The sequence below is a fragment of the Heterodontus francisci genome, chromosome 18 (assembly GCF_036365525.1).
Source record: "Heterodontus francisci isolate sHetFra1 chromosome 18, sHetFra1.hap1, whole genome shotgun sequence".
Lineage (NCBI taxonomy): Eukaryota > Metazoa > Chordata > Chondrichthyes > Heterodontiformes > Heterodontidae > Heterodontus > Heterodontus francisci.
This window is the reverse complement of record NC_090388.1, coordinates 22,443,371-22,456,130: the sequence shown is the minus strand read 5'-3', so window position 1 is coordinate 22,456,130 and position 12,760 is coordinate 22,443,371. Positions and strand designations below refer to the sequence as shown.

The following is a 12,760-nucleotide window of genomic DNA, read 5'->3' as shown; positions in this document are numbered from 1 at the left end:
TCACAGCAGGCCACGACCTGACAAGAAACAAACACCACCCTGTGAGAAAAATGGATGCATTTGTAAGAGGCCAATCTAAACACAGACATGTCCATGAGATAGACAAGGATGTAAGTGATAAAGAAGTGTTACGACTAGGTCTCAGGCTCCCCTTTCGCCTCTTCTCTGGTTTGACCGCAACAGGGTTTATCTTTTTAACACATTGATCTAACGTACCACCTCAGTGAGAGTTTGCTCTTGTTCCTCTAATATAATTGCAAATGAACCAATCAGATAGCTTTTCTTGTGTTTAAACAAGAAAGATGTAAGTTTATTAAGTTTATCACTCTAAATCGATTAAAATTACTAAAATACGCTATGCATCCACACCCCAATTCACACAAGAGCCACAACACATATAAATAGATTACAGAAGGAAATAAAGAGTTGGGAGGTTGGAGTAGAGTGTGTAATAAATGGAATTTAAATACTGAATCTCAGTTCCAGAGTTCTTAGTTGAACTTATAGTCCTGAAGTACTTGCTGGGCCATGTGCAAGGTTCAGGCTTGTTTCTCAGGTTCTGGAAGAGGGACTTTGACTGTGTCCCCGAGTTGCTGGCTGTGCTGGGCCGTAGGTTTGAGGCTTAGCAGTTGCAGCCAAGGCTTCTCTGGGACTTTAGGGAAGGTCATGTCTTAATAACTCAATTGAGTTTTTGAGGGAGTAACAAGGAGTATTGATGAGGGTAGTGTAGTGGAAGTGGTTGACATGGATTTTAGTAAGGTATTTGACAAGGTCTCACATGGCAGACCCGTCAGAAAAATGAAGGCCCAAGTGATACAGGAGAATGTGGCAGGATAGATCCAAAATTGGCTCAGTGACAGGAAACAAAGGATAGTAATCGATGGATGTTTTTGCGAATGAAAAGCGTTTTCCAGTGGTGTTCCACAGGGCTCAGTGTTGGGGCCCTTGCTGTTTGTGGTATTGGACTTAAATGTGGGAGGCATGATTGGGAAATTTGTAGATAACACAAAAATTGTCCTTGTAGTTGATAGTGAAGAGGATAGCTGTGGACTCCAGAATATCAATGGTTTGGTTGAGTGGGCAGAAAAGTGGCAAATGGAATTCAATCCAGAAAAGTGAGAAGTAATGCATTTGGGGAGGGCAAACAAAGCGAGGGAATACACAATAAATGGGAGGATATTGAGTGGGGTAGAAGAAGTGAGCGACCTTGGAGTACATGTCCATAGGTCCCTGAATGTGGCAGGACAGGTAGATAGAGTGGTGAAGAAGGCATATGGAATGCTTTCCTTGATTGGCCAAGGTATAGAATACAAAAGCAGGGATGTAATGCTGGAACTGTATAAAATGCTGGCTAGGCCACAGCTGGAGTATTGCGTACAGTTCTGGTCACCACATTACAGGAAGGACATAATTGCTCTACAGAGGAGATTTACAAGAATGCTGCCAGGGCTTGAAAGTTGCAACTATAAGGAAAGATTGGATAGGCAGGGTTGTTTTCCTCAGAACAGAGGAAGCTGAGGGGTGACATAATTGAGGTATACAGAGTTATGAGGGGCCTAGAGAGGGTAGACAGGAAGGACCTGTTTCGCCTAGCGGAGAGGTCAATTACCAGCAGGCACAGATTTAAGATGATTGGTAGAAGGATTAGAGGGGACATGAGGAAAAACCTTTTCACCCAGAGGGTGTTGGGTGTCTGGAATTCACTGCCAGGAATGGTGATGGAGGCAGAAACCCTGAATTCTTTTAAAAGGTACTTGGACATGCACCTGAACTGCTGTAACCTGCAAGGCTATGGACCAAGTACTGAAAGGTGGGATTAGATTGGGTGGCGTTTTTTGGCCAGCATGGACATGATGGGCTGAATGGCCTCCTTCTGTGCCGTAATTTTTCTATGGTTCTATGGTTTTAAGGGAGAGAGGAAAGAGAGATGTTCCTTTGCTGGATCTCAGTTACTGTCTGTCTTCTGAATCACCACTCACAAATCCTCAGAGTGGCCCAAGCAGTCACATGATATGACCACCTCTTTGTGTGTTTGAGAAACTTCTGGAATGGTTTCTGAAATTCAAGTCTCTCCCCCCAGGCTGCCCAGACTTACTTGGTGGGGGGGAGCGGGTTGGCTCTTTCAAAATCAATGGGTGTTGATGGCTTTTGATGATCGACAGTGACAAGGCGATCTTAGATAAGTGAATCAGAGAGTACCCCATTGTTTTGGCTAGGTTAAGTTAATCACATCTGTCTCCACCCTAATCCTTTGGTTTTTTTCATATGCAAATTGTGTGTGGCCAACTTGGCAGCTAGCTGTTCTGTTTTAAAAGTTATAAGAACATAAGAACTAGGAGCAGGAGTAGGCAATTCAGCCCCTTGAGCCTGTTCCGCCATTCAATACGATCATGGCTGATCTCATCTCGGCCTCAACTCCACTTTCCTGCCCGTTTTCCATAACCCTTCAACCCATTACTGATTAAAAATCTGTCTATCTCCTTCTTAAATTTACTCAATGTCCCGGCATCCACCGCATTCTGGGGTAGTGAATTCCATAGACTCACGAACCTTTGAGAGTAGGAATTTTTCCTCATCTCTGTTTTAGATCTGCTACCCCTTATCCTAAAACTAGGACCTCTCGTTCTGGATTGCCCCACCAGAGGAAACATCCTCTCTACATCTACTTGGTCAATTCTCTTAATCATCTGATATACCTCAATTATATCTCCTCTCATTCTTCTAAACTCTAGAGAGTAAAGGCCTAAACTGCTCAATCTCTCTTCATAAGACAAACCCCTCATCTCTGGAATCAATCTAGTGAACCTCCTTTGAACTGCCTCCGATGCAACTACATCCATCCTCAAGTAAGGGGACCAAAACTGTACGCAGGTGTGGTCTCACTAATGCCTTGTACAGTTGCAGCAACACTTCCCTAATTTTATACTCTATTCCTTTAGCAATAAATGCCAAAATTCCATTTGCCTTCCTTATTACCTGCTGCACCTGCATACTAGTTTTCTGTGATTCATGCACGAGGATACCCAGATCCCTCTGCACTGAAGCACTCTGAAGTTTCTCTCCATTTAGATAATAATTTGCCTTTCGATTTTTCCGACCAAAATGGTTTAGACAGGCATCAAGATCGGCGTAGGCTTGGAGGGCCGAATGGCCTGTTCCTGTGCTGTACTGTTCTTTGTTCTTTATTAGGTGGAGGACAGTTAATCGAACAGCACCACCCTGTCAGCAGGTTTAATGACCAGAGAGAGGAATGCTGCGTGAACAGAGGGAAGCAGTTCCTAATGAAAAAAATCTAAGGAGGCCAAGAGCCCAGAGGGACGGGTTCCAGATGGAAAGAGAATCCTAAACCTGGGAGAAAGAGTCTGCTGTGCAGGGGGAGGCCTCCTGGCCAAAGAAATGGGCACAGAGGCAAAGACAACAGAAAATGAGTTCAGCATTGTGCTGAGCTTGTCATTCACTGAGTGGGGCGCTAAAGGGATGAAGCTGAAGCCTTTGGGGATCGTGCAAACAAGGCAAGAGGTGAGATTTTAAGAAGGGATGGGTCAGAGGAACGTAAAGGAGGTTTGGAAAAAGTGTCGTGTCCAAGAGCTGTTGAACCTTACGATCCTTGACACCTGAAAAGAAAGAACCAAAGTTCTTTTTTGTTGAAGCGCCAGATGAGGTGAAGGATGAAATAAACTGGGACGAGGACAGCTGAGGTAAGAGTATGTCGGTGCTGCTGCTGAAGGGAAAGATCAAGAATGTGCATGTGGCTGAGCATAGGTCTCAGGAAGTCGTGAAAGCAGTGGTTCAAGAAACGCTGAAGATCTTGGAAACAGCTGTATTCATGGAGTCCACATGGAATAAGTTGGAGTCAGAGGTAGATTTCTTCCCATATCGACTTTTACCTTCCTAGTCCAGTCTCTTCCCACCTATATCTGTGACTCTTCCGACACCCTCTGCCACTTTTAACAGTTTTGTTTCCTGCCCCAACCATGAATGTCCCAATCCCTGTACACTGCCATCCCCACCAGGACAGCCTGAGGGCTTTCCACTTCTTCCTTGAATGGAGGCCCAACCAGTCCCCCATCTGCCACCACCCTCTGCCGCCTGATTGAACTTGCTCTCATTTTGAACAATTGCTCCCGACTTCACTCACTTCCTCCAAATAAAAGGTGTTGCGATGGTAATCTGTAAAGGTCCTAGCTATGCCTGCCTTTGCATGGGATAATTAGAACACTCTTTGTTCCAGTCCTACTCAGGTGCCCTCCCTCATCTTTTTCCAGTACATTGATGATTGTATTGGTGCCATTTCCTACACTCGCCCCAAACTAGAAAATTGCAATGTTGCTTCTAGTTACCACCCTCCTCTCCTCATAGTCCATCATCAGCTCTTCACTCTCTCGACTTTTGTGGCTTGTGACTGTGGAATAGGCTACCAACCAATATCCAATAAGCCCAATGACTCTACTTCCTGTAAGGACCATAATTCCATAAGTTTTAAGGTACTAAATTGGGGGAAGGCTAATTATAACAATATTAGGCAGGAACTGAAGAATTTAGATTGGGGGCGGCTGTTTGAGGGTAAATCAACATCTGACATGTGGGAGTCTTTCAAACATCAGCTGATTAGAATCCAGGACCAGCATGTTCCTGTGAGGAAGAAAGACAAGTTTGGCAAGTTTCGGGAAGCTTGGATAACATGGGATATTGTGAGCCTAGTCAAAAAGAAAAAGGAAGCATTTGTAAGGGCTGGAAGGCTAGGAACAGATGAAGCACTTGAGGAATATAAAGATAGGAGGAAGGAACTTAAGCAAGGAGTTAAGAGGGCTAAAAGGGGTCATGAAAAGTCATTGGCAAACAGGATTAAGGAAAATCCCAAGGCTTTTTATATGTATATAAAGAGCAAGAGGGTAACCAGGGAAAGGGTTGGCCCACTCACGGACAGAGATGGGAATCTATATGTGGAGCCAGAGGAAATGGGTGAGGTGTTAAATGAGTACTTTGCATCAGTATTCACCAAAGAGAAGGACTTGGTGGATGATGAGCCTAGGGAAGGGAGTGCAGATAGTCTCAGTCGTCTCATTATCAAAAAGGAGGTGGTGTTGGGTGTCTTGCAAAGCATTAAGGTAGATAAGTCCCCAGGGCCTGATGGGATCTACCCTAGAATACTGAGGGAGGCAAGGGAAGAAATTGCTGGGGCCTTGACAGAAATCTTTGCATCCTCATTGGCTACAGGTGAGGTCCCAGAGGACTGGAGAATAGCCAATGTTGTTCCTTTGTTTAAGAAGGGTGGCAAGGATAATCCAGGAAATTATAGGCCAGTGAGCATTATGTCAGTGGTAGGGAAACTATTAGAGAGGATTCTTGGGGACAGGATTTACTCCCATTTGGAAACAAATGAACTTATTAGCGAGAGGCAGCATGGTTTTGTGAAGGGGAGGTCGTGTCTCACTAATCTGATTTGAGTTTTTTGAGGAAGTGACAAAGATGATTGATGAAGGAAGGGCAGTGGATGTTATCTATATGGACTTTAGTAAAGCCTTTGACAAGGTCCCTCATGGCAGACTGGTACAAAAGGTGAAGTCACACGGGATCAGAGGTGAGCTGGCAAGATGGATACAGAACTGGCTCTGTCATAGAAGACAGAGGGTATCAGTGGATGGGTGTTTTTCTGAAAGGAGGGATGTGACTAGTGATGTTCCGCAGGGATCAGTGCTGGGACCTTTGCTGTTTGTGGTATATATAAATGATTTGGAGGAAAATGTAGCTGGTCTGATTAGTAAGTTTGCGGACGACACAAAGGTTGGTGGAGTTGCAGATAATGATGAGGATTGTCAGAGGATACAGATCGGTTGGAAACATGGGCGGAGAAATGGCAGATGGAGTTTAATCCGGACAAATGTGAGGTAATGCATTTTGGAAGGTCTAATGCAGGTGGGAGGTATACAGTAAATGGCAGAACCCTTTGGAGTATTGACAGGCAGAGAGATCTGGGCGTACAGGTCCACAGGTCAGTGAAAGTGGCAACGCAGATGGATAAGGTAGTCAAGAAGGCATACGGCATGCTTGCCTTCATCAGTCGGGGCGTAGAGTGTAAAAATTGGCAAGTCACGTTGCAGTTGTACAGAACCTTAGTTAGGCCACACTTAGAATATTGCGTGCAATTCTGGTCGCCACACTACCAGAAGGACGTGGAGGCTTTGGAGAGGGTACAGAAGAGGTTTACCAGGATGTTGCCTGGTCTGGAGGGCATTAGCTATGAGGAGAGGTTGGATAAACTCAGATCGTTTTCACTGGAACGACGGAGGTGGAGGGGTGACATGATAGAGGTTTACAAAGATATGAGCGGCATGGACAGAGTGGATAGTCAGAAGCTTTTTCCCAGGGTGGAAGGGTCAGTTACTAGGGGACATAGGTTTAAGGTGCGAGGGGCAAAGTTTAGAGGGGATGTGCGAGGCAAGTTTTTTTTTATACAGAGGGTGGTGAGTGCCTGGAACTTGCTGCTAGGGGAGGTGGTGGAAGCAGATACGATAGCGACATTTAAGAGACATCTTGACAAATATATGAATAGGAAGGGAATAGAGGGATATGGGCCCCGGAAATGCAGGTGTTAGTTTCAGCAGGCATCAAGATCGGCGCAGGCTTGGAGGGCCGAATGGCCTGTTCCTGTGCTGTACTGTTCTTTGACTCTATTTCATCATCCTAGTTTCACCGTCTGTTGCACCTTCGCCAACCTCCATACCAGTGCTTCCAATATGTTCATTTTGCTCAACTGAGCATTCCCCTCCACTATGGGTTAACATGACCCTAATTGTATCTATTCCATTTCCCACATTTCTGCTGTCACTGCTCTCCTCCCTCCCAGAAACACTACAGGATTCCCCTTGTTGCACCAAGGCTCCTTAAGACAGCACCTTCCAAACCCATGACCTCTACCAACAAGGACAAGGGCAGCAAATGCATGAGACCACCACCACCTGCAAGGGCCCCTCCAGGTCACACACCATCCTGACTTGTAACAGTATCGCCATTCCTTCACTGTCACTCAGTCAAAATCCTGAAACTCCCTTCCTAACAGCACTGTGGGTGTACCTATCTCGCATGAACAGCAGCAGTTCAAGAAGGCAGCTCACCACCACCTTCTCAAGGGCAATTAGGGATGGAAAATAAATGCTGGCCTAGCTAGCGACGCCCACATCCCATGAATGAATTTTTAAAAAAGCTTCCGCCTTTACAGTCTACACATTCAATGAATCATTCTCCACAATCCAGCATGATGCCACCAAACAGATCTTCCCCCCCCTTCCCTTTCGGCAGTCCAAAGGGACCATTCCTTCCCCAAAACTCTGGTCCATTCCTCAACAACACCCAACCCTTCCCCTGCAAGTGCAGGACGTACAATAACTGCCCTTTTACCTCTTTTCTTCCCACTATCAAGGGCCTCAAACACTCCAATTCTGATGGTCACTGACCTGAAACGTTAACTCTGCTTCTTTCTCCACAGATGCTGCCAGACCGGCTGAGTATTTCCAGCATTTCTTGTTTATTCCGCAAACACTCCTCCTACTTTAGTATAATGCATTCACTGCTCATGATATGATCTCTTTTACACTGGGGACACCAAACACAGATTGGATAACCACTTTACGCAACACCTCTTTTCAGTTCGCAAGTGTGACCCGAAACTTTTGTCATTTTTATTCTCCGCTCTATTCCCACTCTGGCCTCGGCCTCCTGCACTGCGCCAATGAAGCTCAAGGAACAGCATCTCCTCTTTTGATGAGGCACTTTACAATTTTCTGGACTCAACATAGAGTTCAACAATTGTGAACATCTGCCCCCATTTTCTTTGGATGGCAGCTGTTGATAATTCTACTATTTCCATTTACCACTGAAGACCTATCTTTTATAACTTGTTTCATTTCCATCTTTTGCTTGCACCATCATCCCCTTTGTCATTTAATCTTTCTCCTGCCTTCTACCCAATCAGACCTCCCCTTTTTTTCTCCTCCTGCCCCATATTTGCTTAAAACCTATTAAATCTTTTTCCAGTTTTGACGATGGGTCATCGACCTGAAACTAACAGTTTCTTTCTCCACAGTTGCTGCCTGACCCGAGTATTTCCAGCATGTCGTTTTTATTTCAGATTTCCAGAATTCAGAGTATTTTGCTTTCATATGCAATCTTCCCCCCATGGAAGTGCTAGAGCAAATTGCTGAAATTGGAGATCCGCTTACGCCAAAACTACTTTGTATTGGCATTAAACTTGTAGTGCAAATGCACCTTTAGACTCCGGATCCCTTCCAAAGTCATTTCAAATTGCCCAGGAACCTGACAGATAAGGGTGTGGACTAAGAAAGCTGTTTGTTTCAATTTTTTCAGCCCTCCAAGTTTTGCACTACGGTAAGATATACAACTGTTTTGCAAATGTCCCACCACTTGGAAAATCTACTTAATATCAAAATAGATCATGCCAAATATATTCACGAAATAATAAAATATTGAAGTTTGAAAATTAAGGGATTCACAGCACAGAGATGCCATCATGTCAGTTTGCCTATCGCAAATCATTAACTAGGGATACGTACTGATCTCATTTCCCCATATCCTTCTATATTCTTCTTTTTCACATATTAATTCAATTGTCTCAAGTTATGTTGTAGCCTCTGCCTAAATACATCTGTAGTAAAATATTCCATGTTTAACAACCCTCAGTAAGAAATGTTATAACTTCCCCTTTGTAATATTTAATTTATACTTTTTTGTTACTGAATTGTTAATCAATACTTAGCTGCTCAAAATCTCAAACTTCTATCTGATGTCAGTTAATCATCTCTGTTCCAAGGGGAAAAAGATCCAATTTTTTGACCCTATCATTGACCTCTCATTCCAGATATCATTCTAGCAGATCTTTTTATTGCTTGAATATCCTTCCTCCAAGGGGATGTCCAGAGTCATCTAGAATACTCCCAACTATGGCCTCACCAATGCCCTATACATATTCAACATCAATTGCTTGCTTTTATATTCTATGAACCCATGTATAAAATTTGAATCCCACTTACCTTTGTGACATTTTCTACTTACACTTACAGCTTTAAAGATTTATGGAAGTCTGAACAGAGATAATTCTCTCACCTATTTTGTTAAGAATTTAGACTGGGTTTTGTTCTGCATACAAGAAAATATAAACAGTTGCTTCAAATTTAGAAATAAAAAGCATGAGAATTGGTGATGACAAAACTTTAATATAAGACGCCTTGAATACAGCCTCATCACAAGCGTCACACTGCACAAAAGAAAGATTAAATTGAAACCGAGACACAACTTCAATGTGCTACAATTTTATAAATACAAATTTTCTAATTTAGTCTATTGGGTGATTTCCCGTGTTCACTATTGGCACGAGTCCACTGTGTTCTCATCACCGATGTTCATGACTTAGCAAGGATGGTGATCAGGTACACGTTTCCTGAAATAGATAATCCATATTATAATAAACACTACCTGCAATGTAATAGCTAGTATAATTGTAAAATGTACAATTACAATTGTAATATATGTAATTTACCGTTAAGATGTAAAAAGTTGCAGTTAAGGTGCAAGGAGCGGGAGGTGGCGCAGGGAGCAGGTGTTGCAGTAAAATGTTATAAAAGGAATTTAACCAACTGTCATTCCACAGACGCAAAATTTCACTGGATCAACATCCAACCAACCAAAACAGTGCGGACCGACAAAAACGGCTTATTATTATAGACTCTTAGTCAACATGTACAGAGCTTTACCTTGGTGCTGCCTTAATAATATCATCTACCCGAAGGATCATTTCAGCTGCCTCTGCTGCGCTCAACAGGACTTGTCTTTTCACTTGGAAGCTCTCTGTAATACCCAATGCTGCCATGTCCCCAATGGTGCTACTGGTCATGTCTAACAATAGAAATTGCAGATGTGTACTTATTACAGCAAATCACTTCAAATACACCTGAAGCCAATGTAAGTGCATTATTTCAACCAAATTCAAAGTACTCTGTTGGGTTGCTTACCTAATCCGTATGTTGTTTTTCCTTCAGAATGAGCAGCTCGCAACTGAGCGACTAAATCTGCACTGTCATACCCAGCATTATCAGCTATAATAGTCGGCAGCTGGGGAAAGAAAAGCATAAATGCACCATAGATGGAGTAACTGCTACAAATTTTTCTATACCATTTTTTACAACTCGTGTAAAGCTTAGAAATAGTATACCAAAATGATTGTTTATTTTCCCACATTTTGCAGGATTTATCTTTTTTTTTTACATAGGATACATAATGAAAATCTAAGCATTATAGGTACAAAAAGGTTGCATAGTTTCTGCTCAAGCACGGTGAGATTCCATATACAATACTTTTGAAACTCAGTATTCAGTTGGACGGCAGTGTGCTACTGGCAAGTATAGGCTCAAGATAGTGACAGAAATCTAGTGGTGTACCTCAGCCACGTTTGATGTGTTCAATTCAGCACTAGTGGTACAATTCGTGGAACAGGGGATAAGATAACATAAGAATGACATTGCTAGAGTACAAATTGGAAAGAATAGGCATTAAGACCAGTGCTATAAACTGGAACTACTGATGGGGGTGGTTATTGCCAAGGTAGTAATGTGTTAGCAGTTTTCTTTGTGTTGTGTGGAAGAATCATTTCCTAGTAATTGATTTTCATTGGTAGATAAATTTGAGTTTTACTTGGTAACATCTACATCCTTGTGCTTATGGTACAAGTGCAAACTATGACAGGAGATGGAACTGTAGGTGATTTTCCCTCCATTTCAATTTTTAATATTTTAAGTGTGAATCTTAACCAAGAACATGATTCAAATTTGGGCATATAATGTAGCACAGAATTGGGCTGCCCATTAAGGAAAGGCCTTTTCTTAGCTTGTATTATATAGTAGAAAATGCAGGAGGATAAGGGGAACATTAAACAAGTATGGATATGTGCTGTCAAATGCTACGAACCCCATTTGTGCCAAAGGTGAAACATGCTGCGGGCAAAATCTTATGGTATTCACAGAACATTCATTTTCTGGAATCATTTGTTGCAAGTTATGTCAGTTTTAGAAATCTGCAGTTATTAAGTAACCAAGTGGATGACTGCTGAGTCAAAATCCTGGAACGCTCTCCCTAACAGCACTGTGAGTGTATCTACACCATATGGACTGCAGCAGTTCAAGGCGGCGGCTCACCATCACCTTCTCAAGGGCAATTAGGGATGGGGAACAATGATGCTCACAACCCACCAAAGAATAAAAAAGGAACGATTATCTACTCATCGTATCTGTAGTTAAGAGCAATCCCCATGAATACAGTATTTTAGTAACTGGCATGATTAATATTAATTATAAAAGCTCAAACAAACATTCTGGGATAGGCAAATTAGACAGAAGTTGCAGACAAAATTATAATTCCGTTTTTAATTATATGGTTATGTGCATAGAGAGCTCTGGTAATTGAAACACTGAGTAGCAAAGGCAGCAAGCTGGAACGGTGGGAAGCGGAAAACAAGGTACAATCAGTAATAAAACTTACCATTCCTAGCGCTTTAGCAAAGGACTCCATTGCTACAGCTTCTTTGCCAGGTGTTCTAACAGCAAGTTCAGACACTGCTTGTGCCATTAACATCTCTGAGCAGCCTGGAGAAGATAACAGTCATATTAAAAAGGTAATTATTGTATTGCACGATAGAAAATCTGCAACATTAATTGCATTCCTCAAACAAATGAACTTTCGCAGCGTTCCTTCTCGGTGGGCCTATTTAAACAACAGGTGTTGCTGATTTGAGACAAACTTGGAGGGTCAGATGCAGGACGAGCAGACAAACTGCCAGCTCTCACATTGTTGTTTGCCATCAAATTAAATTTTAATTCTTTAAGAATGCCAGTTTGACAGACAGTTTTGTGCTGACATTAAATATACTACCTCCTTGACATTGTCTCTCACCTTCTGCTGTGGTGTTTTCTGCACTCTCAGACTGTTGTCCAGGCAAGCTGCACCATCAATTTTGCATTTACATTAAAGAAAAACTGACCTATTATCTATAATCCATTCTTTAAATAAAGATAAGCAGAGAGAACTTGCATGCATACAGATTCTTCCATGTTTTAAGGACACCCCAAAGCACATCACAATTAATGAATTACTCTTGAAATGTAGTTTATCTTTTTGCATAGGCACACACAGCAACCAATCTGCACACAAGATGGAGGGCTAAAATGCTGACCAGGACAAAAACTTGCAATTACATAGCACCTTTAACAGGAAAAAAACCCTAAGGTGCTTGAAAGAGGCATTTGGGGAGTGGGGGGGGGGGGGGGGGGGAGGTTGTTGTGCTGGAGGTGAGGTTACAGAGATAGGAAAGGGCAAGGCTAAGGAGGGTGAGAATTTTAAATGATGTGCAAGACCAATGACAGTATGACAGGCAAGTAGGACTTGTTTTGGGATAAGATATGGCTTGCTGTGGTTGGATAAACTGAAGTTTATGGAGGTTGGAGGATGAGAAGCAAGCCAGGAGTCAAGTGGAATAGTCAAGACTTTAGGTAATAATGGATCAGATGAGGGATTTAGCAACAGACATGTTGAGATGAGGGCAGAGACAGGTGCTGTTCCAGATGTGGAAGCAGGTGGTGTCCCTGAGGGAAAGAATATGCGGTCAGAAGCTCAGCTCTGGTGAATAATAGACCTATATTGTGAACAGTCCGATTCATCTTGAAATAGTGGCTGGGGGGAGGAAAAATGAAGTCAG

General features: G+C 42.7%; 1 protein-coding gene across 1 annotated transcript in view; it reads right to left on the bottom strand.

The window, feature by feature from the left end:
- Positions 1-9,210: 9,210 nt before the first annotated feature.
- cct2 (chaperonin containing TCP1, subunit 2 (beta)) overlaps positions 9,211-12,760 on the bottom strand; it is a 34,993-nt gene continuing 31,443 nt past the window's right edge. Inside the window, exons 13-16 of the mRNA XM_068050403.1 lie at positions 11,548-11,651; positions 10,026-10,125; positions 9,768-9,909; positions 9,211-9,454 (exon numbers count right to left, since the gene is read on the bottom strand). Coding sequence (XP_067906504.1) covers positions 9,424-9,454; positions 9,768-9,909; positions 10,026-10,125; positions 11,548-11,651 — 377 coding nt within the window. The 3' untranslated portion in view covers positions 9,211-9,423. The remainder of the gene's footprint in view (positions 9,455-9,767; positions 9,910-10,025; positions 10,126-11,547; positions 11,652-12,760) is intronic.